This window comes from Pagrus pagrus (assembly GCF_965226575.1).
Source record: "Pagrus pagrus genome assembly, chromosome: 15".
NCBI lineage: Eukaryota > Metazoa > Chordata > Actinopteri > Spariformes > Sparidae > Pagrus > Pagrus pagrus.
The window spans coordinates 12,788,678-12,815,785 of record NC_140199.1 but is presented as its reverse complement, the minus strand read 5'-3'; the positions used below and the strand labels follow the sequence as shown (position 1 = coordinate 12,815,785).

At 41.0% G+C, this 27,108-nt stretch overlaps 1 protein-coding gene and 1 long non-coding RNA gene across 17 annotated transcripts in view; one reads left to right on the top strand and one right to left on the bottom strand.

Moving 5' to 3' along the window:
• LOC311271079 (uncharacterized protein) overlaps nt 1-27,108 on the bottom strand; it is a 79,998-nt gene that overhangs the window by 14,411 nt on the left and 38,479 nt on the right. For 14 of the 15 annotated variants that reach the window (XR_014624337.1, XR_014624338.1, XR_014624339.1 and 11 more), the window contains exon 2: nt 5,387-5,431. Coding sequence is in view for 1 of the 15 variants with exons in the window: in XM_084376475.1 (XP_084232601.1) it covers nt 354-482; nt 5,387-5,431 (174 nt within the window). In the remaining 14 variants the exon portion in view is untranslated. Of the gene's footprint in view, nt 1-197; nt 483-5,386; nt 5,432-27,108 lie in introns of those variants that run through there. The other variant, XM_084376475.1, reaches the window with a different exon arrangement.
• Nucleotides 120-3,354, top strand: LOC311271080. Of its 2 annotated transcripts, XR_014624351.1 has the most exons (4): nt 120-204; nt 752-864; nt 2,343-2,504; nt 3,223-3,354. It is a non-coding gene; the product is annotated as an uncharacterized lncRNA (long non-coding RNA). The 2 variants fall into 2 exon arrangements; XR_014624352.1 differs by lacking the exon at nt 3,223-3,354 and having other exon boundaries at nt 2,343-2,899.

Below are 27,108 nucleotides of genomic sequence, written 5' to 3'. Positions count from 1 at the left end.
CTTTAATGTTTTGGCAGGACCTCAGGAACGGGATTGAAGTGACAACAGGCTTCGTGGTTAACATACCAATTCATTTAATGGTGAAGGAAACCCCAGCAACAGTCTTTTACCTTTAACACCAGTGATGTAAAAATGTCTACTCCTCAGATCCAGTTTGACAGCCTAAAGGTTGAACTCTGCAGCCGTCCACTGTGAAAACTAAAGGTGCTCATCCATTTAACAGACACATCATGTTGAGCTAATAAATCGTCATGTCGGGGTATCTGTGTAATCTGTCAGATGCATATAGAATATGAAATATGCACAAAATAAGTGAAACAAGCTTTTCATCTGCTGGCAGCATGGTGGTGGTGTCAGGGATGTTGGCTGCGATCCAGGGCCACGGCAGGCATCTCAGGTCCACAGACGGCCTCCCAGAAGAGGACCAATAAATCACCGGCTCTGACCTTTGCTGGCATCAGGGACCTTAGTGCCTCCAAATGCTAGAGACGAGAGCAAGATTGAGACTTTGAGAAGGAGTGATGAACTGCAGATGGCTAGACTCCATACACAGACACACACACACACACAGACACACACACCTGGGTCAGTCACTCCTCCATCTAGCTATCTGTCTCTTTCTGTCTTGTGTTGTGGATTTGCTGTGAGATTTATATATATACTGTATGTATAGTGGGGTCCAAAATTCTCAGACCGCACGTCAAGATACTTCTATAGCTTAATTTTATTTTTATTTCTTTTTCATTACAAGTAATACCAGACTGTTACATCTCGGGTCTAGGGGAACCAGGACAGCATGCTGTGACTTCCCGCTCTTCCCACTCCAAAGAAAGGCCAGCAGCACAGTTTCAATCAAGGCTCAAGGTAGCAGTTTATTGACTTCAGATGTGAGCAGTGCCCAAAACAACAACATAAATTTGCTGAGCAGCCCTAAACTTCTCCAGCAAAGGAAAACAGAAATGTAAATAAATGACAATTAACTAAGAGGAAAGAGAGGGCCAATAAAAAGGATCCTACTGACTTTATTTTATCAGCTGGCTCACACCAGTCTGCCAAACTCACTACTTTATCAAACTTACTTCACACTTCACAAATTTATCAACAGGCTTGTTCTTGGTTACTCGGAGGTTAACACAACCGGAGACCGACATGCTGCTTATTTCTTGGAGGTGGGAGAGGAGGAGGGAGGAGGAGGGCCATCAGATGGGTTTTAAGAAAGCTGTTGTCATCCCCTGGGCCAATCCAGAGAGAGCAATCACCTCTAAATGGCCGATCAGGGGGCCCGACCTGTTTCCATGTCAATTCACACACACCACTAGTACACACACACACACATCTTACATAGACCTCTTCTGTTACTGCCATAAATCTCACACCCCCTCCACCTCAAGTGTTTGGCCTTGTTTCCATCCTGAGAAGTGGTTTAGAAACTATAACTCTGAGACCAGTCCAAGACAGCCTTCTCTGGACGGTACTTTTACTGATTGGAGTATCGCGTTCTTTATTAAGCAAATTCTGTATCTGCAATGAAGTTGCTTTTCTCTCAGAGAACGAAGCTTGATGTATTGATCTTCTGATGGTGTGGTCACTTTGGGTTTGCCTGATCATGCTTTAGATACTCAGCCAGTTTCTCTAAAGGACACTTTCACTTACTTTTTGAATCCTCAAACCGTTTGATTATTTCCAGGTTCAGTAAGACTTTTCAATGTGGTCTCAGATGCGGTCTTGGACTTGTAAGCAACCCTGGAAATAGGTTAATAAATCCAACAGACGAACACCTATGTATATTTAACAAAAAGGCTAATAAGTACTGTATTTAAATATCCATTTTTTAAAAAAATTACATCTTTTATTTTTCATCAAATGTAAACATACTTTTGTATGAATATTGACCTCTTTTAGATTCCCTTCCATTTGTTTTATTCTTGTTTCATTCTCATATCATTTTTTAACTCACAAGCATTCGTCAAACCTTCATCACAGCTCTTGTACTTACAGTGCACACACCTCTCTGGGATCCACAAAGAAAGCTGTGCAACGATTTCTCATAAACAAATTGTTTGGGATTCAAAGCCTTATTGGGAAAGGCAGTTTTGATCTTTGTATAGCTGGAGGTTTCTCTGTGAGAGCACTGTTTTTCACACGTATCAACAACTGTGGAGGAACAAAATGTGTTCAGAGGGTCCATCCATTCACCTATTTGATCATTCTTCCAGCTTGAGGGCTCACTGCGTGCCCAAAATTGATCTCCAATGGATGCTATCTTACATACAGACATATAATGTGGACCACTTTGACAGACTAAATATCCTCTGAAGTATGTAATATATTTGTTTTTACAGTATGGCTCTCTATCTAACCCCACTGCCCAGCTGCCTCCACCCTCCCCCCTCTCCGGTGGTGGTGGAAGGTTTCCATATGGGAGCCGTCCTGACATGGCGGATGCATACTGTCAAGCGGCCGTGTCGTGCCCAGCATGGAGCCTGGCTGGATCGAGATGGAAGGTGGGCCAGTCGGCCACGCCACACGGCTGGTGGCAATATTAACCCCTGTGTGTCTGTGTGTGTGAGTAGGGGGTAGAGTGGTTGTAGCTCTGGTGTTCCTACATACGTTAGCTGTCTAAACACTCCCTCCCATCCTCCAGCACAGACACATCAGACCCCCTGTGGAGCTGCAGTGTGTAGATATTCATTCTGCCAGTAAAAGAGGGGGGGACAACAAAGGGCCCAGGAAATCAGGGAAGGCTGGAGAACAGAAAGTGGACTGGCAGGAAAATAGAGGCCGTTTAAATACACTCTATATGGCTGCTTTCCATATCCCCTCCAAATAACAAGGAAATAAATATTATTCATAGTAGTACTTGAGCTGTCATCTTTTACCTTCCTTGTATAGATCCTTTACTACTGTACATTGGTATTGTGGCTGGAAACTAAAAAAGAAAGAAGTGGAGAAAACCAAGATATTGCTGAGCTCATTATTTGAAAAGGTTGAACCCCTCTAGCTTCCTTCTTACCTGCTGTGATGATCAGGCTAATGGTGAATGATTAATCACAGACTGTGACTTTAAATGCAGGAAATGTTAATATAAGCACTACTTGGTGATTTGAAACATAAGCAGATTCAGAGCAAACAATGTTCGGAATGGATCGGAGAATAAAGAGTTACATAGCCTTTATGTATCTGTTTTGTCAGCGGCTGATCACTCCATCCTTCTACTCATAGATTTATGAAACATCATCACTTACAGCCCAACAACGTTCCACACTTGTTACTTGTTGGCATGTGCACAGAGGCCCACTGACCTGCCATAAGGACAGTCGGACAGACCACAGATCATTTCAAGCATCAACAGAGAAGAGCAGGTAGGCAACAACTGTAATGTGAGCGTCATGTAGTGCCCCCTTATAACGCAGTTTATTTAGGGTCATTATGAGTCACCCAGGGAACCTAATGTACCAGTACACGAGAAAAAGTCCTTGTATGCCAGAGTATAAAATGTAAAATTGCAAGTACAGTGTACTGGTGAGTACCAGCCCACTTTAAGCACTGTTTTAGGAGCTGAATTGTGGTATCCCAGCATCCATTTTACATCAGCCAGTGGCAATGCTGGTAAACTACCAAACCCACAAGTACATTATAGTTGTTAAGTTTTTTTAAATTTTAGTGCAGAAAAAAACCTTTTTTAGATGAAATCTATTCACCATTTAAGACGTACTGTGCAATTAAAATGCACTGACATTTTAGGGGATGTAGGGGCCCATTAGTGTAGTAGAGACCACTACATGGCAGGCCAGTTCCAGCAGGTGAATGTCATTTAACAACACTATGGTAATTTACTGGTGGCACTTATCTTACAAGTCTCGCCATACTTTATTCAAAGTAAAGCAAAATCTGAAAGCTAACATAGGCCATCGTGTGGTGAATGATGAGTTCAGAGCTTTAACACCAATTATCAATGCTGTATATACTGTATTTGACTGATATAAACATGTCAACAAGCAACACAACCTAAGCATATCAGAGCTGTTGATGTCAGCAATAATGCTGTTGTCCCACACACAATTTGAGAGTACATGAGCGTCTTTGCACAACAGTTTTGCCGCTTTACTCAGCATTCATGAGGCACAATCAAATGACTGTTTATGCTTGATTGTCTGACAATGGAAACAAAAAACAGAGTTAATAAGGAGCAATTATTAACAGTGACCTTGTGTGCATTTAAAAAACAAACAGCATACGTAGGTGATGATAGAGAGCAGAGGAGGGCTGAGCGGAGGTTTAATCAGCTGAAATTGTCTCAAAAGTTTTGTTTGCCGGACAAAAGTGGACTAAAAAGATTGGGCGCTTTGGTGTTCAAAGATCTTTACCTAGAAACATTTAGCATTAAACAACATTTCCAGATTTAGTTGTAGCTGTAGCAAATGAGCTAACAAGCTTAACAGCATTCTCTCACAATAAATACAACTAACTCAAACGTGTTTTCCAGAGAGTCATCAGATGTCAGTAAGATTTGACAAATCAGTGATGAAAACTGACAAGTTTGAGCGCTACTGCCAGAATGTTTTAGTAGCATCGGAGTTCTGTGGTCACTTCCCATAGTTTCTGGCGGGGTATGACTGACAGTTTATCAGAGGAGCAGAGCCGCACCACACAGGATCCCTGCCCCGAGAACAATTGTCCAATTACAGCAAAGACCGAGCTCAGAAACGCAAAGAACAACACAGGAGTGCAAAGAAAAACTATGAGGACAAGCAGTCGTGCTCAAGCATTGATTTTAGATGTAAATCACATTTCTTTGCATTTCTCGTTGCAGTCTTTGGAGTGATATAGTCATTTTGTGTTGCAGTTTTGTTGGCTCTTTATTCTGAAAAACAGCACTATTAACTGATGATCATTATCACTATTATCCATGTCTGCCATGTGTATCACATATTCATTCATAATCTCGAGTTCAAGACATTGTGCCCTATTAAAAAAAAAAGCCCATGTCTTGCTGGTAATTACCCCTGGCAGAGTGACGTGAATGGTTTCTCCCAGATGACAGCTTGTATTTACAGGAAATCTGATATGACGTGAACACGGCATCACTTTTGGCAGAAGTGTCTATCCACTGTTCATTAGCTGTAAGCTCCATTCCTAATCAATGCATAGATGTAGGTTGTGATGGCTGAATAAATAGGGTGAAACCCACTACCAGCTATTTCAGAATCAAGTCCAAGTTTCATTAAGGTTATTATAAACCTGGATTTCCTTCTACTCCAGGTGTCATTTTTAGAATTTGCTCGTTGCCTAGTCCAACTTTATCCTTTCTTTATTTTCAAACTGTATCATGCACCAGAAAAGTAAGTAAGGAAAAACTTGTGTTAACTATACTTTAAGAACTGACCTTTCCTTCGCATCCGGCACAGGGCAGATCTGGGAAGATGGCAATCTGAAGAAAAAAAAAAAGAGAGAGAGAGAGAGAGAAAGAGAGAGAGCGCAATGAGAAAATGATGTTAATGCCACATGGAGGATTTGGAGCGGTGACTCATGAGTGCCTCCCCAACGACGATATCAACCAGCTGTCGCCATGGCGCTGACCTTTACCGTGGCCCAGGGTGACCGTCACTTTAGCGTCAACATAAACTTGACCCCCGACATTTCCACGGCTCAGTGCCACTGCGGGCTTTGTGGGGGGAAGTGGGGCGGGTGGCAATCAAGAGCAATGGATTTGACATGGTGTGCATGTATGTGTGTGTGTGTGTGTGTGTGGAGAAGTTTCAAGCTGACGAACCACCACAGAACTGGTTCCTGACAGAATCAATATTGGGACTGTGATGATGATAATAATGATTATGATGACTTTCATGATAATTATGTACATACATCTCACATATACAAACTCAATTAATAGTTCTAATATTGGTGAAGATGGTTTGGATGATAATGATTGGCAGTATTTTATCTACATGGTAATGAGTGAAATTTTGATGATGTTGACACTAATTGTAAAGACAATCGTAAAGATGGCAGTTTATTAGATGATTAAAACTACATCAGAGTGGTGGTGTTGACTGTGTTAATGATGATGATGATGATGATGAAGACGCCGATGATGATTACGAGTGATTCTGATGATCGTGACAATTTCAAAAACCTTCAACGATCATGATGATGATGATGATGATGATTGTGAAAATTAAAATTCTTTCAATGATAGGGATGATATTGATGGCGACGATGATGATGATGACGATGATGATTAGAATGTTGAGGGTTCAAATTACTCCAATGTAAAAATGAAATCTATAAACAATGATAATAAAAATGAGTGTAACGATGCCTTTTATGATTCTGATAATGATAATAATGAATGATAAATATAACTGTGGAAAATGGAGAGGACAACCATATCCTCCGATGAAGAACTGAAGGGTAGAGGTGAGACGGCGGGGAAGACGGCGAGATAAAGTGGCCGTACAAGCGAGGGAGAAGTGTGTGAAGTCAGAGAGGACAGACAGAGAAAGAACATGAGGTAAGACAGTCAGAAAGAGGGAAAATGGAAGCGATAGCGGGCCCAGGGACGGAGATAAAAGCTGTATTACATGAAATTAATGGTGGTCTTCACAAGCAGTACATGAATCACAGTCTTCCCCTACAGTGAGAGAGACAGAGAGAGCGAGACAGAAGCAGACAAAGGAGAACAGAGCTGCCGGCTCACTAACTACAACTTCAAAGGTCTCTCCGTTTAGCAAAACTGCATAACACCTCTGGCAAAGTGACAGGAGGAGAAGAGGGAGAGAGACATGGAGGGTGGGAGAAGTCATATCGATGCACAGGAGAGGAGAGTAAATAGATGATTAAATTGATCACAATGTGTCTCATTCAGTGGGAATTTTTGTGATTACTGGATTTGCTGTGAAGAAAGTCCACACAGTAGGACAATCAAAATTTTCATTACGACAGGGCAACACTCTAATGAATACAACTTGGCAGGAGATTAAAGCGGCTGTAGGCAACATAAAGATTCAACTACAGATCCTTCTTCCACTATGACTGGCTATCCAGGAGTCTCATCAGTCACCGGGGAGGTTACTAATAAAACAATTATGGGTAATACTTCCAGTTCGCGACGGAAATAGCATAAGTAACAACGTATCAGAATAACCAACGCACTGACGACATCTTCAAGGCTTTTGAAACGTTAGCTTAGTGGGCGAAGCAATCATAGTGCTGTGAGCAGTAATCACTCGATAAAGTCACAAACCTAGGTCTTCATGAGTGAATGACACACTGTACCAATCAATCTGATGTAAGTGTCCTTTTCATTATGGAAAAAAGCCAGTTCCAGTTAAGTGACCGTCACGTTCATAATTCGCGCAAGGTATCATGAGGGCTGGAAAGAAGGTGGATAGGCAACATTAACATTTCATTGCAAATTCTGCTGCTTCTGTGATTGACTTAGATGTCAGTTAACACGCTGATTGGTCGGCTGATTCAGACCTGACAAGTCTTTCAAAAAAATAAATACAAAGAGCAGGCATTCACAGATAATATGATTATTTATTTATTTTGTGAGATGCAGTAGTCATTTTTTTATTTGAAGTAAAATTATGATGAATTAATATTGCCTACTGCATTTTTTTAATGGCAACAAATGCAGCCACATATGGCATTTGTCAGTCACACTATTTCAATAGATGTATCACCATGTTTACAATAAGAAGAGAGACACATTAACTCTCTCCTGAGCGTCCAATTTACATTTGTCATTAGGTGGTGTCCTCTTGTAGCTGTAGGAATTATTACAACTGCATAGGAGGACATGAGGAGAAGTAGGCAAAAGTCTGTATATGGAGGAAGTTGGGGAAGGATGGTCGGGTTAAACAAAATGAAAAAATGACAGAAATATTTAGAGAAACAGCAGCAACAGGTTAATTAGCCACATGTTTTCCCCTTGTAAGGAAAAACCCCAACTGTCAAGTACCAGTGCCCTCCGGCTTGGCGCCCTACAATCAGAAGATGCCACACTAGAATGAAACACAGAGGTGAGATCTCTATTGATCCCTATAGATCTATGACAACATATTTCTCATCAGGAAATACACACTTTTGTGACACAGTTAAAGGCTTAGTTTGGATTTTTTGAAGCTTAGTTGTTTGAGGAACTTAACTACAGTCGGTCTATTAACTAAAGTAGACGTCATTTGGCACGCCCCCAGTTTGGACTAGCAGACATGAGTACCAAACTTACCCATTAAGTAACCAGAACTGGATTACATCACAAACTGTATACGCACATACACACACACACACACAATGACTGCCTGCTGCTTCAGGGTTCTCCCACCTGAGGCATAAACATTATATTTATGTAAATGCAGCACAGAGTAAACAAACATTGCTGCACATGCACTTCCACATAACAGCACACTTACACTTCAGATCCCCTCACACTGCTGTGCTGGATCATAAAGATGTGAGTGTTTCTTTTTCTTTTTTTCTCCTCTATACTCTTCCTTGTTCTCTCGTCTCTGTTCAGGCCTGTTCTTCTGTGAATAAATCTATGTAATTTGAAAGTGACAAGGAGGAGATTTATGAACGTATAAGTGCCCGTTTCTGGTGGAATTTATAGTGCAGAGCAAGGGATATGCAGATGAGAGTGCAAAGGGTGTTGCAGGTACAGGCAGATGTGTTTGCATGTATGTGTGTGTGTGGTATGACAAAGGGAGCCTATAAACACTTCTTTACCTTTCAAGTATTATTATACATAGTAGTCACTGAGCTGCGGCCGTGTAGATGTTCAAGAAGAGGGCTTGTGCGATCTGGTTCGAGTCCTCTTGAAGTCCAGGACAATCGATGGAAAAAATGGTGTCTGTATTCTCAACACCCATGTCATACATGAAACTGTCACAGCAATGTTACAGTGCATACAGTTTATCATAAGGAGCATAATAGGAGTAATACCATGTAAAGATAATCGTTTTAAAGTTCAAGGCCTTGTTTGGTTCATAATGAAGTTGTTGTAACATTAGACAAATGGCTGAGCTGAACGAAGGGTGTGTGTGTGATGTGCCATTGGCTCAACCCAACATAGCTAGCACAGTTTGCCCCGAAACCTACATTCTGACAAAACTTTTTTAAGATAAGATGATAAATAACTTCAGAAACAAGTTGACTTTACTTGGCATGACAATACATTTTTGTGCACTGCTTTGTTTCTTTTTACAACTCTCTCCCTGTGCCTCAGTCCAACATAAATAGTATGCTTCTTTAATTTGTGCTCACATGACTACTTTTGTTTATGGGGTTGGCTCATTTTACCCGCTTGCTCACTTGACCCCATTCTCCCCTACTGTTGACTAGCGAGCATAGTGAGCTGAAGACCTTAAATAACTAGCTTTCCTGCCTCTATTGAAATATGGCATAGTTTTTAAGGCCATACCTCAATAGGACAAGATTAGGCGAGAACCAGCCCCCACACAAGTTAATGCTGTTGCTTAAAAGTAGGTAAACCACACCATTACCACTTTTATATTCATATTATAATATTCAAAGCTAGGAAGGAGCCTCACATTGGACAAGTTGGATTTTCAAAAAACCTCTGGATTAATGAGTAACTTGTGAATCCAGATGTGTTTTGTGACCACAAGGCATGCTGGTGTTGCTGTACAGAATACCACTGCAGAAGCCAGGCATTAGCAGTAAATCATCTGAGAATCTGCACAATAACACACAATAAAATAAACTCAATAGCGGTGGTGTAGTGTCAGACACACACACAGAGTACACAGAGCAGCGCTCGCAGACGTTATATTAAGGCCTATCTTTGAACATAATAACCGTGCCTTTTATTTGACTCATTAAACACACAAACTTCCAATGTCATTTAAAACTGGCTCTAATCACATTCATCTGTTTAAACAGGGGCGTGTAGAGACAGAGTGAGAGGGGATGAAAGACACGCAGAGTGAAAGAGAGACTGTGGTGAGAGGGCTAATGAAAGAGTTGGCAGTGTTTACTCAAGCTGTGGAAAGTAGGCATGAGGACAGAGAAACAATGATAGAAGGACTGGGGAGGATGGAGAGCAGCAAACAGCTGGTACCGACTTAAATACAATACATTCTCAAGGCCCTGGCCTTTACTTTCTTCAACTGCACCGACAGTCAGATCGTCGTTTGAAACAGACTCATATTAGTGATCACCTTTACTTATGTATTTAATCATATTTTAGTAAGAGCTCTGATCTGCAGCTGTTTTAATTTGCTATGGATAAAACAAAGCAGAGGACTTTCACCCAGGACACTGCTGTTCATGACCCGGGTAAAACCGAAAGTCTTCCGTGAGTTCATTCAACTTACTAACGCAGTCAAGTTACATCAAGTTATGTAGCTTATGTACGTAACATACGTACGTAGGACATTTAAGTTTCATATGTGGGGTACTTAGTTAAACCCAAACCACAATGTTTTCCTACACCTAACCAAGTAGTTTTGATGCCTAAACGTAACCAAACAGCAACTGTACGACATGAGGAGTGATGCCATGATGCATCATTCACATCGTATGGGAACAATGGTATATCTTATTTGGGATCACTGGCAATTGACCTATTATGTCATTTAATTGTAAGGGTGTGTGGACTTTTATACACTAATTCCAGTGCTTCAGTGTTTTTATATTCATTATTATTATTATTATTATTATAATCATGTATTTTTATTTAATAGATTTGTTCCTGTTTTTGGTTTGGACCGGTATTAAGCTGCTGAAAGAAAGTCAAGCCTTCCAGCTGCTCAGAGGCTATAATACTCCTCTTCCTTGTTGGCTTTTAATGTGAAAACATTTGCAGGAACACAAAATTGGTAAAGTAGAAACAATTACAGGAGAGGAACAAAATGGTGACTTTGATTGTATTGATGCTCTGATGTAATTAATGCTATGCAGATTTACTAGATGCTTAATTTTTCATTTGATGCGTCTAAGTACTGCCTATAATTTCCTTATATAAGCTTTTACTTAACACAGTCTGCTTTTCATCAGTTTACACTCCAAATATAGCGAGACGGTGATCCCAGGCGCTGATGTAAAGTGCATACAGTACAGTATTTTCCTCTGCACTAAAAGTAAATTGCATTTGCATTGTGCAAGCAATTAGGACTTACTACTAAATTAAATTAGTTTCTGCATTGCTGTGGAGCCTCTCAGTCTTTTTGCATATGTGCATGCGAGTGTGTGCAACACTTTGCACGTGCACGCCGAGCTTGTGCAGGAGTATTTCTGCACAAGGAAATAAGAGAGAGCAGGTTGGGGCATATTGTAATTACTCGCTGCATTAAAATCGCTGTGTGTTATGGATCACAGGGGGAATAGTGACGTTTGAAACGGCCTACGGTCGTCTCCTTCAGCGGTCATTACTCCATGTGACAGCAAACATACAGGATACAGCTCAGACAGAGGGCAGCGTGAAGGGGAAAGAGTTTGTATATTTATTACATGATTATTGCCCCAAAATTCATTATCTCAAATAAATCCAGTTTTATTACAAAGGTGTGGCAAAGAAAAAGCTCTCTTGAGAACAGCAAAAAAGATCTACCTTATTTGCAGTAATATTAAGAGTGTTAACATGGCCAACAGTTGCCAATAATCTTAATTAACAATTAAACCCACACCCAAATTAAATCAAAACTTAATGTAAAGTAGCCCCGAGTATAAGAGTGACCAGTATTTCTGCTATTGTCAAGACATTCGGCTCTCATGATGGCAGAATTAGTACACCGCACACACAAAAAGAATGTAATATCTTGAATAGCAGCTCTACTGGAGCCAGGGGTGAGACAATATCAGTTAACTGAAGCTGAAAATAGGTGTTTGCTTGTTTGTTTGTTTGTTTATGTCCTTGCTCTCTGCCTTTCTTTCTTTTCCCCTGCCTGCATGCTTCTCTTTGTCTCGCTGACCATTTGAGGAAGAGCTTTTTCTCTGACCTTCTGCTGTAGAGAGTGATGAAAAGGACGGCACAGCTGACCTTGACATTCAGCATGCTAAATGACTTCTTCCACAGCCAGTCAGCAAACACAGAGACAGGCAGGCAAGGAGACAGTCTCCACTGCTGCTGGACGGTGGCTCTGTGTGTGTGTGTGTGTGTGTGTGTGTGTGTGTGTGTGTGTGTATGTGTGTTTCTGGTGGAGTGGATGGACAGTGACAAAGCTGCTATAAAGGAGAGGGGGGATGACTCGAGCTGGAGGTTTTAATGCTGCCATGGGGGAAACTTTAATAGGATCTTTTAGTTTATTGGTATGCAGAGGTTATGTGCACAGTCAATGCCGCGGTAACTACTGAAAGATGGAAGTCCCTTCCTTGTTCTTTCCACGTGGACTGTATGTGTTCTGCATGAGTTTTCCAGGGAAGTTTTCCGCAAGTGTTTCTGCATACGTACAGTTTTCTGTGTTAATAATACACATACGATAATATTGTGTGAATGATCTAGTGCAGATGTTTGTTTGTTCTACATCTTTGTTTATCAGTTCAGCTGGTTGCCTTTTAATTATTCAGTAAGTGTAATTGTTCGCTTTTGCACAGTTCTGGTTACAGACTCTCTCTCCAGCTCCCTGCAATCATATTTGAGTGTAATTTATTTGCCAACAAACAGACACAGTAAACAAAGTTAAAGACAGATTTGACTAAAATTTTTCGACGCATTTTCTTCAACAGATTTCACGATAATATTGTGGATTCGTTTGGCCATGATGCTCGAGAAGCTGAAACCCCCTTGGAGTGTTGCTGTTGGGGTTTTTGAAAGGTAACTACGTTATTTAAATGTTTCAGTTACTTTTTTGTGGCTGTAACAGCAAGTTACATGTAGAAAAGTGTCTCTTGTTGTTAGATTCTTGTTCATTGTAATGTTCTGTATATACAAAACTAGGGTTGTTCTGCAGCCAAAATCAGAAATGCCTTTAATAAAGCCTAACATGCTGGAATTGGTATCAGCAGATACAACAGTCTAAAGATATTTTTACGACATAAGTAACCAATAAACCAATATCCATAAGCGGCAAGCACCTTCTGTAACTACAAGCATATGCATAACATTACATCCATTCAGGGCTAGTAGTAATAACAGCTTTTAAAAAGATAGTAAGAACTAGAATAGCACTGAGTAGAGCCTATACTGTACCTCAACCAAGGCCCGACAGATCCCCTTTTAATTCAGTCAAGTACAGAATATTTCAGAAAAAATACGTTTTCATTACTTACAGATCAGTTTAGCACTACTGAAGACAAACTGCCACTTAAAAAAAAAGTTCACCGAAAAATAAAAATTCAATAAAGTCATTTTCTTCCAAACTCCATAATGATGGAAAGTTGAAAGTTGGAGCCTCAGAGCTTGGATTATAGGTCTTTTTTGTTTTTGTTAATTTAATTTTTTTCTATATTTTAAAACTACTCCCCATCTACTTCAGTTATTTAGGAGAACGCTACAATGCTGTTTTGCTGTGAAGCTCCAGAAGTGTTTTGTGGACTACAAAACTCACCGAACTTTCCATCAACACAGGAGTCAATAGATAATGCCTCAATTTTCCTTTCCGGGTGAACTCATCCTTCAAACCAGCTGGTGCCTAACTCTTCCTTTTGTGCTGAACACATCTCAAAAGCCAGAGATAAAACCAGAAGTTGCCGCTCACAACAAAGTGTGGCGTTGTTGGTGGTACCTGCTCACTGTCCCTTGTCCCTAATGAGAGAAGACGGCGTCGGGTGAAAACACCGCTAACCTTTCTGCTTGTTTACACTCTCCGCTGACAGGACCCGAGGATGGGCCGGAACGGGGGATGAGAGGAGGCGCAAGACGGAAACGAGGAGGTGACCTCTCCAAAGTTTACCCAGCAGCCCCCCCACCTCCCCTCGAGAGTCGGCGCCTGGGCCTTAATGAGGGACCCGGTGGAATTGTTGGGATGTCGCCTCAAAGAGCGCTGGGATGTTGAGACTGGCCAGGCGAGGCGAGGCGAGGGGAAGAGAGGAGAGGAGAGGAGAGGAGAGGAGAGGGGGAAGAAGAGTGAGTGTGTTTGTATGTGTAGGTGTGTGTCTGGCTTTTGTCTTTTGGAAGGTAAAGCGCTCTGGGAGAGCAGCGGTAGTCACTGTGTGGAAGGTGTTTGTGAAAGTTATCTTTTCTTAGATGTTTTGTAGAGGCTTGTTTTGTTTGATCTCAAGCCTCCTCTCTCATACTTTATGTTTGGAGCACCACAACATTCAATGAAAAAAAAAAAGTCACATAATATATGCAGTAAATCCCTTCAGAGCCGGGGATTCTTAACTTTTAGTGAGATGTAGTGCTGGTTCAACCCACTTACAGCAAACATTACTACATTGTAATGGCAGAAAACAGTTTGCCAGACAAGTTTAAATGATGACACCTCTGATGGCACTTCAGTGTGAATATCGAATTCAGTAAAGCTGCTGTTCACCAGCGCCGCTCCATCTGTTCCTATCAAGGTACTGAAGATGGAAACAAGCAGCCCGTCTTTTTGTCCAAAGAAGTTGAATGTCTCCGACAACTTGTTATTAATGACCTACAGCATTAAAGGCCTTGGTCAGAGGTTTGTTCTGCTACTTTGTGACATTGCTGACCTGTTTTAACGGAACATGATGCCGTCCATTTTGCTTCACTAGCTCTGGGGTTTCTCTACATTTCACAGTTGCAGACCTTTATCCAGATTGACATATATGTGTGCCGAGTCTTGATTTTTCAAAAATGTTTTGAAAGTTTTTGAGTAATTGCAAAATCTTTATTATTTTTGACAAAGTAATCTTCACTCAGTTACACTTTCTAGCTTTCTCTGGAGGCTTGTACAGCTTCTTTTGGTCTTCCTTGGCGTTTGCCCTGTCCCACAGTCTCCGGCAAAAAAAAACTGACCAAAGTCCGTATGGAAAACAGTGGAATGCAGTGAAAGTTTCTGGATATCGTATATTTACTGGTATTGTCAAAATTATTGGACAATGTGACTGAAATTCAGTTTAACTGTGATCACATGGTTTGAATCATCCTCACGGCCTGTCCCCTTAATTAACAAGCCAACCTGCTCGCACTTCTACTCGCAGGAGATGTTTCACTGAATACCAAAAAGTTGTCTGGCAGAATAGATAAAGATAAAGATAACAGCTGTGGCAGAAAGATAATACCATCACAGTATTGCGGTGCAGCTCTCTCTAAAAAATGGAGCCTGCACGTTAGTTCAGGCTGACAACTTTAGCTGCACTACCCGTGTGACATGCCTCACTCTCCACAATCATTTGCCAAACACACCCACTCATTGGTGACCAACAGTGAAATGATTTATAAACCATATATCAAGCAATTGTTCACTGTAAACTTGCAACTGATGTTTAAAATGCTTTTTGAATGGTTAATAAATACTGTTAGTTCATCTGTAAACATTTGGACGGCTAAAAGCTAAAAGTAAAACATCAGTTGCAACTTTAGGTTAGTCGCCTGATAAAAGGTTTATAAAGCATTTCCTTGTTTGTTAACGGTGAAACAACTAAAGTTAAATATAAAAATAACATTTATTAATAATGACGGTTATTATTAAGTGTTTTTGTGCGAACAAATGGTTTTGTGAAAGCCTGTCCTTTAACATTAGAGTTGTCTCTTATGTGTGTATTGAAGAGAGTGAAGCCCATCAAAACAATGGTATAGTCTTGCTTAAAAATTCCATTAATATATAAGTTGCAAGGTGAGCATACCAACCGTGATGGATGAGCCAGGTCACAAAGATTCATGTATGCATGCAATGATGGTAACCTGTGAATGAGAAGATGAGTCTGTGTAGTTTCAGTGGTGAAATATTTATGTACTCTTTTTACAGTTTGTCTTTATTTGTGACAATTGAGTCTTCCTGCTCCAAAACCTCCTTCAAACTGTCCTGGGACACTCAGACCATCTGCTGAGTCAATGATTGGAGGGACTGGAAAAAGCATTTAGTCAAAATGGCCTGAAGGATCAAAGAATGAATAACTCCCTTTTTCCTTCTGCGCTGACGGACAATCCTCCACAATCAGCATGTTCGTACTCTCAAGGAAGGAAAGAAAAAACAAAAAGAAAAAAAAAATAGGACGTCTATGAGGAGATACCTTGGCTTTCAAATGTTCATCTGGTTTGCTTTGCAAGGTTTTTGTAGCAGAAAGAGTCAAACAATACCTGCCTACTTGAGAGTTCCTCTCTTAAGTTAGTTAACGTTTTTGAAAAGAATGTGTCTAAGTGTTTTTGCATTGATTGATTGCATGAAATTAAAAGGAATTATAGAGTGGATAGCAGGTAGTGACGGTTCTTGGATGACTAAATGCAAGCACTTTCACCGACTGGATTCTTTTCAGTATATTCAGTGTGTTCTGAATAGTTTTTTTTTTCCTTATAAAAAAAAGAAAAAGAAAGTCTTTATAGAACTGAACCTTTCATTTGTCCTTCAGATAGTGCAGACTGAATTGTCACTGACCTCGGCAGGTTTCTGCACAGTGAAAGTAAAGAGGTAAGTGAGAAAAGTTAACTCTTAAACTTCAAAAACACATTTTTACATTTATTTATCTCAAATGGGCCGGAAGGATAATGTCACCGCAATATAAAACTTGAGATACCGAATTGATCCCCTCAGTGTGTCAGGAATAGTTAGCATGTGATGCTAGAACAGCTAAATGTTGCTCGCGGTTTTATGAGGCTCTCGGTATGCATCTGACGGGCATCTGAAACAGTGGACTTGTCTGAACTGTACATTTCCGTCTTCCAGACCTTGTAACGGGGTAATTGCAGAGTTCTCACTCCCTCTTTTAACTTTAGCTCTGTAGAGTCTCATTTGCTCGCTCCGCTTCAGACATCAGTAAAGCGGGCTGGTGGATAGAAAAAAAAGAGAGTAAATTATTGACGGGAGGTGGAGGATGGAGTGTAATGGATGCAGTATCTTATACAGAGGGTTGTGATAGGTTTGGGATTTGAGCTGATTAGACATGGAGACAGGTGAGAACTTATCTACGACTGCATCAATATTAAATAGTAGTCGCAGGAGTGAATTAGTGATTTTCAACTATTAGGGCTAAACTTGATCATTTGTTTAAAGAAAATTATAGATTTCTTTGTTCCTAATTAGATCGCGTGTCAAGAAGTGTTAACTTATCTTATTTTCATCAGGTCAACAGGTCCTTTTTGGTATATTTACTCTAAATGTATGCACAGTAATTGTTGTATTCAGAGGATTACGTAACTAAATGTCTTACCTCTGAAATCCTATGCTAATGAAGAATCGATGCGGAGAACAACTACTGTCCGTCACATCCAAGCAGCATTGTTCCACAAACAACTCTCCGCCCCCCCCGCCCCCCCCTCAGCTGCCTCATCTGCAACTTGTCAAAACACAACCAAAAACATGAAGGATTAATAGACAGTAAGTAAGAAATAAACCAGAGTTATCGAAGGTTTACTTTTGACATATATACCTTGAGACCAGGTAAAGAGGTCATGCCTTTCGGACATGTCATGCCTGTTCATGAGTGTTCACACCACTGATGCTTCAAAGTTGCAAATCCTATTTACTTCATTGTTCACATTGATATAAATGTGTTTATTTCTGGGCTCATGCCTAGAGGTCATGTTGGTATCCTGACCTTGAGATCTAACTGCTGCATGTGTGTGTGTGTGTGTGTCTGTATATATTTGTGTGTGTGTATGCGTGCTCCATCGATGGCAGCATCTGCGTCTTAGTGTTCGCCTCTCCAGCGTTGAGACCGAGGCCCATCAGGCTGTGCTCACATGCAATTCAGATGAGCTCTGCAAATCCAGCATGAAATTAAATTTACGACTTGGACCACAACACACACATACACACACACACACACACACACACACACACACACTCTCCCCTCTGATTGCTGCCCTGATAACACATGGCCCTGGGTGTATGTATGTGTGTGTGTGTGTGTGTGTGTGTTTACTGTATGCTCCAAAATCTCACACATTCATTAAGTGGCTTTGCAGTTTGCGTCTATATGTTTACAAGGTGTGGTGCATTGTTGCTATGATTCATATTTGGTTTATAAGTGTGACGTGTGGCCCCATCGTGGATGCATGATTCAGTTCAATGACAGTTTGGATCTTACACAGATATGATTTTGTATTTATTGACTGTGTGTGTGTGTGTGTGTGTGTGTGTGCGTGTGATTCGCCTCCATATTTCTGCATGTTATGTATATCGCCCCACCCTGCCCTTCTGAATAATAGAACATTTCCAACAATAACAATAATACTAATGGCTACCAGCATTACACCACAATCATGGCCACATCCATAACAACTGCTACACACACACACACACACACACACACACACTTCAATCAACACCAAGTCTGGCCCAATCATGTCAGCCCTAGCTCTCTCCATTTGCATAAAACAATTACCCTGGGCGGACTCAGGGTTCAATGTCGTCTAGACGACATGTTTCACCGTGGTGTCATCAAGCCGTGTGTGTGTCTGTGTGTCTTTGTGAGTGTGTGGGAGTGGGGGGGACACACTAGGTTGGTTGTAAATTAGCTAGGGTATGGTTGCTCGGGCACTGGCCGCATCACATCACCCTGAGGCGCATGGGGCTTGGAAGGATTTATTCACATAGATAACACACACACGCACATGTATGCAAATGAGGCAGCCTGGACACACACACACACACATAACGGTGACGTGGAGGAGTTAGGGGAGAACCAATATTCATATGGGGCACAGGGCAGAGAGGAGGCAGGGAAATAGGATTGTGTGTGTGTGTGTGTTTGCGCACACACATGTTTGTAGATCTCTTTTTCTCTTTTTCTCTCCATCTCCCTCTCTACTAAGCTTTCACCACCCCATTATTTTCTGCTACTGAGCCTCTGCGATCAATACGTGCAACACACCAGGCATCTGATAGAGAGAGAGAAGGAGAGAGAGAGAGAGAAAAGAGAGGGCTGACTCCCGCTCCCCCCTCCTCCTCCCCTCTGACCAACCAGAGGCCACGCAGAGAGAAAAGGAAAAGAATGAAGGAGCGATAATAAAAGACAAGACAAGCTTTTGTTTATTTGCTCCTGGACTGCCTTTTGTTTATGAGGGTCACCATTCAAGAGCAATTAGGAGAGGGGAGCACAGGGGAAGACTGTTTGTACAGTACATGTGGATGTGTGAGTGTCTGTGCTTCTGACTGAGACACACACACACACACACGTACACACACGTGCGCCAGCTGTTCAGAAAGTGTACACTTCATCCAATCAGATAGTTATTGTAATTCCCTTTATTTTCGAGAGCTAATATCTTATCTTTTCTCAGTCTTTCCAGTGTTTTTGTCCATTCCAACTACTCCAACATTACTGTATTACCTGTGTGGTAAGATGAAAATCACCCTTATTGATCTCTTACAAGGAAATTGTGTCGCATGTTGTTACCACTGTGCTTATTCTCTAGTTAGAGTTAGGAAAGGTCATATTTTGACTTAAAATAACTGTTTTGGTTGCCACAAACACAGCTGGATTTGTCCTGTCAAAAATGTCTCTTTTTCTGTAACACAAACATGACTAACAGACAGACATGTTTTGTAGAAACATCAATATGGCATATAGTCTATGACATGTACAAAACAGTTTAGGGGCCCTGAGCCTTTAGGTTCTTTGATAGACACAATATTTGATATATAGTCAGGGACTTCACCATATACTGCCTGAAAGGTAATAACTAAAGGTTTATATGTGATCATTAATGCCACAGGTGGCTGGTGGAGTGGGACCAACACTGTAATGTGCTGGTTAAGTATAATGCATTACACTATAAACCCTATTTAAACATGCATATAATTACAGTTCTAACATTTTACACACATGGGAAGTAGACTGGGTGTGGAAAGGAACATAGTTGGTAATACATTATTTTTAGAAAAAAAGTTTCTAAAACTCTCCAAGTTGAATGTGGTTTTAAAGGACTAATATACAGAATTTACCTAAAACAATAAAAATGTATAGACTCACACAAAATGAATCCCTCATAATAATTTCTCCGGATGTGTGTAACTCCCAGCCAGTGACAGCGCATAGACGGAGCTCTATAAACACGTACTGACCAGGTTATAAGTTCTTCCTCTGCTCTATGTCATGAGATGTGTGTCTGTTTGACCAAAGGTGGGGCTTCACACGCAGACTCACACATACACGCAGATCAGTAAGGTAAACGGAGGCCCGGGTAATGCCTGTGCTTTGGCTGATCTTATCTTATCTAACACAATAAATACATGAAATAAAATAAAAAATCCAAACTCTATCGGTAGTACGGTTCTGTATGTGCGTGATAGTGTTTGTGTAAGGCATGTGTGCATGACTGTATCTATGAAGCCTTTGCCTGTAAGGACTGGAAGACCTTCACTGCATACCAGTCGACCCCGTTTGTGTTTATATGTCTGGCTCCCAGGCTGAGGCCTTGTACAGTACTTGACCTGTTTCACCCCGTCCACACACACACACACACACACACACACACACACACACACACACACACACACACACACACACACACACACACACACACACACACACACACACACACACACACACAAAAGTTACTTGGGCATCATGTAATGTCACTTACAGCTTTTAAGCTTAATCTGTATGGCTTTGTTATCACAGTTTCAGAGCTATAGACATACTTTTTTGTGATGTTGATGATTATGTAACACTGAAATATGATTCTAATGTTAAATCTTTTTTTTTTTTTATTTCCTTTTCTGGAAATAGATATTGGGAGGAGGAAAAGGAGAGGAGGAGGGGGAGGTCGGGGAGAGGAGAGGAGAAGGGGGGGTAATTATCTCTGGCAAAGGGGGTGCCATGCTCTGAATGGAGAGGCAGAGTGACAGGGGCACAGGATGACAAGCCCTTGCCCTTCACACACACACACACACACATACATGCGCATGCACGCACACACACGCACGCACACAATAACAGAGAGAGAGAAAGAGAGAGTGGTAAAGAGGGGGCAGTGGAGGGTGGGAGAGGCTCTGAGATCCCCGACCCAGACTGGAGGATTAATGATGAATAAAAAAGAAAGGAGTGCGCACAAAGGAGGCCGAGGGAGAGAAAGAGCGAGGGGATAGTGAAAAGGAGAGAGAGCCAGAGAGAGAAAGAAAGACACACAGAGAGAGAGAGAGACCCTTTTTTTTATCCCGCAAGGATGGATGAAGTGGTATTGCAAGTCAGGCCTCCTAGGGTTAGAGATCTATAGGCACACACACTCACACACACAACACTTCAAAAGAGCACACATCACTGTATATGCACGTGAATGCAAGTAGACAAAATTATGAAACTAAACTTTCTTACTCCCTCCACTCGTTCACTTTGAGAACCACAGCTATCACTTGCAGTAATCCTCCTGCATATACACATACTCGTGGATAAAAACAGACTACACACACTCACACACAAACACATGGCATTGTGAATCAGGGGATGCTTAATCAATGTCAGAATTCAATCAATAGCCCGCTCCCATGTGACGGGACTCCCCTGCTCCTCCTCCTCTTCCACTCCTCCTCGCCTCTTCTCTCCATTTCCTGTCATCTCTCTTTCCTCTGCCTTCCTTATCATTTCCTCTCCTGATCCTCCTCTTCATTTAACCTTCCCTATGGCCTAAAGTCACCAAGAGGGGCACGCACAGTGTTGGTCAATACCGTGTCCCCGCTCGTGACAGAAATACAGTACACTCACATATCACAGGGAGAATATCACAGCACTATACAAGGAAAAAATGTTGCGTCAGTGTTGTCTCAGTTGGGTTGAATCGTCATAGTTTATTCTTCTTGAGCTCAATAATCAATACTTATTCAAATGCGTATTGGAGATACTTTAGATTTGCTGTATTTGAAAAGTTAAACAGACAATGCTACGCTGCTGTTTTCTTACCAAGATTTCTACTAATCATCCAAATTAAAAGTGAGCTAAGTAATTAAAGAGAAACTTAACACCACATTGCAAAGCAGTGTGCTCTTTTGCACCTGTAGCCACACTGTGGCGCCTTTTCAGTGCAAAAACAATTTGCATCCACATTAGCATTTCTATTTTCAGTTTTTTGTCGAGATCACAGTAAGTCAGTAAAAACACCTGAACAACATGAGCTTAATCTCTTTGTCTTCCTTAGCTTTTCAGCTGGCAAACAACAAAACTGCATCACAGCCAACATCTGGAACGGACAGACAGAGACAGACGGGGTCTGACAAAATCCACATAAATACAAATGCTAGTCGTGCCGTGTGATCGACTGTATGAACATTTAAAATGCGTGATTACAGAAAAGTTAGAGATGACAGAAAGTTGTCTTCACACATCCCACCTGTGACTGTCAGCTACACACACACACACACACAGTGACAGCCTGTTACATTTCCGTTGAGTCTCCTCCTTCACTCTGTGGTCACTGTCACTGTGTTTGAATACAGACGAAATCACCACATCGTTCTTCACATTCTTCTGTTTCTGTACTCAGACAACCGACTAAGTATGAAGTTTAAAGTTATTTAATTGCGGCCCATAAACACTACATGTCAATTAGCAGTCATTCCCAAGCTGCAGCACTGTTAAAATCAGACTCTGAGTAAAATTACAGATTTCCCTGGGTTTTTTTTCCCCATTGGAAACATTTGGGATAATGTAACAAGATATATAACAGAGGTCTAGTTGTTTTTAGACATTTTAATGGAGAGATCTTACATATGATATCTTAAAGTACTTCATCAGTTACAGAATATAAAAATACTATTCCTCAAGTCCTGAAGAATATCTTCGTAGATAGTTTTGCTGTGTTTTATTTTTTAAGGTTGACTTACAGTGTAATGTATTGTATGCATTATGTATAATGTATCTTTACTGTGAGCACTTATGTGTTATGGTATGAATGAACTGTGTGCTATATTTGTGCTAAACAAGTAATACGGTACATCTCGGAAAAATAGTGATCTACTGCCCACACGTTTCAGATGCATATGCGCACGTGTGGGTGTGTATTCATACGCCACCGTATGTAGACAGCAATGCCTCTCTCTGGCATCTCCAGGGAAGGGCAGCTTTATTATCCTCACACACCCTCAGTCTGTGCGCACACATACATGCACACATACACACACTGCCGAACAATCACTGAGAGTTACAGTATATTCCTTCCGTGCAGCGCTCCGTTCCTGTTGGGACGTTAGTGCTGAGCCCATGTATGTGTGTTTGAGTTGTGTGTGTGTGTGTTCGCTACGCAGTATGGACATTAATATTGAAGCACACACAGAGTTGCTGGCAATAAAAGTTGTGTTATTAAAAACCCTCATGTTATGTGAGCCTAATGTGATTGTACCATAATGCTTGCTTATGAAGATGTAAATGCTGCTGTGTGGGACTAGTTTACATAGCTGTTATTATTTTGGTGTGTTTAAATGACAGAGAAATAACTTTGGCTTGTCCGTTCGGTATAAATAGGTTCCCCAGTGTTCATAAAAACACAATTTTCCAGGCACAGTTATGAGGTTATATCTGTAGAATAGTGTATATAATATTGTTTTGGAACTTGACCTTTCACTCATGTGTAAACCACAGCTTCAGTATGTCGTGTTTATTGGTAGGACTATAATTTCATAATTTTACGGCCTCTCGCTCCTTTCCAGGGTCAAATTGGTGGGTCATTTTGAACTGACATGCAGGTGTTAATACAAGACAATGTGGGCGTAACCATAGACGAAGCAAGTCCTCAAGTGGACCGATAATTTACGCAGCGATTCAAAGAAATAAAAATAATGTTTTGCCATTTTCTTAATGCAATTAAGCACATTTTCACATACAGCAACATACGCTCATGCAGGTACAGTGTTTAAAATGTCATATATGTAAATGATAAACAAAAGCACATATTGCACTTGTGTGTGTGTGTGTGTGTGTGTATTTGGGGGATGGGTGGGGTGGGGGGGTATAGGTGCATGCATGGTGACCGTCCCTCACTGTCTCTCTGGTGTCAGAATAGATTTTACAATTGGCTGAAGGAGAGAGAGACGGAGAGAGAAGGGTCTAGTGAATGTCTGCGTGGGCTATGTGACCTGTGGTTACGACTGGTGTGTGTGTGTGCGCGTGTGCATGCTTGTTTGAGCATGTGCGAGCACATATGCATACGTGCATCGCTATATGTGTGTACGCTTGTGTGTGCGCATGTGACTAGGCCGCCCTGAAGCAGCAGATTTGATCTTTGCAAAGGCTAACATCTGTCGCCTGTCATTTTAGCAAGATTGATGACAGCTACCAGAATGGAAGGGTGAGGAGGAGGAGGAAGGAGGAAGGGGGTGAGGCAACGTCTAGGACAGTGGAGGAGGAGGATGAGGAGACAGTGAGGGCGGGTGGAGATCGAGGGCTGGTGGTAATGGACAGGTTGTAGTGGGGTCACAAGAGCATTAGATTAGGCTGGATTGTGATTGGATGGAGATGCGCTGGGCTCAGGTGGGGTGCTGATTTTCTGTCACTTTTCCTTCAACTGATTTTGATCCAAAACTTAACACAAAAACTTGTGTTACTGCTGCCCTACAGCCCTGAAAGATTTATTGAGTTTTAGTAGCGTTTTATTGGTTCATGAAGTTTTCACACTGGCTTTTGTCTGGTGTTTTTACTGGAAGGTTTTGTTCAGTTTTCATGGAGGTTTAAGGTTCGAGTTCAAGTTCAAAAAGTAATTCCAATGATAAAAAATACAGTTGAAATTAAACATTGCTCTGTCAAGACCTGGTTATAATTTAACCAAAATCAGACAAACACAAGACATTTTGACATTCAAGACAGATTGTTTCTTCTTCGGCAGTTGAGATGAAAATTATAAAAGAAAAAGTCATCAAGTTTTTAAATAAAAAAAATTTTTGAAAATGTTTACAAAGGCTAAGAAGGAATCTTTTAGAGTTTGACTGTCACAGATTATCAGATGACCTTGCCAATTGCCACAATTGGCAGAACTGCCTTTTTACCAGTTCTGACTATGTTGCTTTTGCTCGCGGAAAGTAAGTTGTGCTCTTAATTTCTCTTGTACTAATGATAATAATAAAAACAAACACAACTGTGGTCCAAAGTCAGATTGCCTTGTTTTAACTATTATTTCTGTGTGCGGGAATGACATTTTCGTCTCAAGCTATGAGGGTGCTATTTCCTGAAATAGAGCACACTAAAAAAAAGAAAAAGGAATAAGCAGGTGGAGTTAGAGAGATTGTCAATTACCAATCAGATGAACTCTTCTAATCTCCTTTAAAAGTAGTAATCAAATTGAAGGACTTGTGTCCACATGGGTGGCTGGAAGTAATAAAAGAACTTCACAATCGTGATTTTAACATTAATACACGAGACCCTACTCTTCTTTAAAAGCGGCCTTTATTTTGAACTCTAACTTTAAAGTTTTGTGACTGTATCTCACGTGGTTGTGGTGCTATTACACTGAAAAACATCTGTCCACAGACAGACGGACACAAAACTGCTTCTGTCTTCATTCTCGCTACAATTGGTGCCCCCGGGACAACATTTTGTCATGATGACAAACACACACACAGAATTCATTCATTTACTCCTATAGATTAAACAATGTTTTGTATCCTACATTAGCCCAGTCAGGTAGCATTCTGGATTAGTATGCTCTACATGATAACATACAGGAGATGGGGGGGGGGGGGAAACAGCATTTACAACTTTACATTGCAATCATCTTTGCTCCACTCTCCTTTCATTTAGCTCTCAGTGTGTCCGCAGGGACCAGTCCCTGACCGCTGTACACACAGCTGGCTGAAATAAAAAAAAGTAAAAACCTAATTAACTCCAGAGTGGAGATATTATCCAAATAGACAGAAAGAGAAGCTACACTTGTTTAAAGCAGTCAGCGCGGGTCATGGTCCATGAATTATTCAAGCTGGCCGGCAGTTTGCAGAGCAAGTTTTAAGTGGACAATGACCCTGTGCACACTCATTTAGCCTGCGCCTCTGCTAACAAGGCTAAGTATTCACTGACTCTCCACTATCCTCCACTAACAAGCTAATGGAATTTCAATCAAGAGGATGCACTGAATGGCTTAACATGGGTGGGCCTCGCTCTGGCCCTCTATACACACACATATCAATATTCAATTAGATCTGTGGGTTTTTCAGCCTGGCCTTGTTAAGTAAGAAATTGTTGAAAGGGAAAGCTTGCAAAGGCCAAAAGGCTAGTTCCAACCAGGGGTCGATTACTTAAATAGAAGTCCATAACTTTCTCTGTAATCACAACCTTGGCTCGGTTAAAAAGGGCTGTTTGAAAAAAATGTAGCAACTCATAATGTGCTGTGCAAAATTACAGTTCATATGCCCAAATCAGACATGGCTTACATGCTGGAGTCAAGGATTATTTAAAATAATCACCAATTTTAGGACTCATGGACACTTAGAGCCATAGATGTTTAATTTATTACCATAAATGTCCAAATTAATGTGCTGTTATATAAGGTAGTTTAAACATGATGCCATAGTGTAGAATAGGTCAGCACAACTTCACAGTAAAACACACCTGTGTTAGTCAGAGCTGCATTTAACACTGTGATTTCACACTGGAGCAGGTTTATCATCCACAACACACACACACACACACACACACACACACACACACACACACACACACACACACACACACTTAAAGAAAGACATACTGTGTGTCAAGGTATTAATATGTAGATGAGGAGATATACAGAGATATGCATAAACATGGACATATAGCTAAATGCATCCTTGCTGCTCCTCACTGGTAGATGATACGAAAGGAAGAGATGCTGATAGTTAAATGTTGTTTCGACCTTTGTTGTATATTTTGTTGATTTTGTTGTATAACTTACATTCTTTCCAAGTATTTCAAACAACATTCAAACCCAGAGAAATGCATAATCGTGTTCAAGGTACTTGACTGCTGCTATAACCTTTTGGAGAGAGTCAGAGATTGAGTTAGGATGTAGTGAATGTGACTAAACATGACATTAATAAAACTTTTACAACATGACCTCGCCTGCATCACACAGCTTTTCATAGGCAATGGTGGTTGTTTAACAATGAAGCAAACAACTCA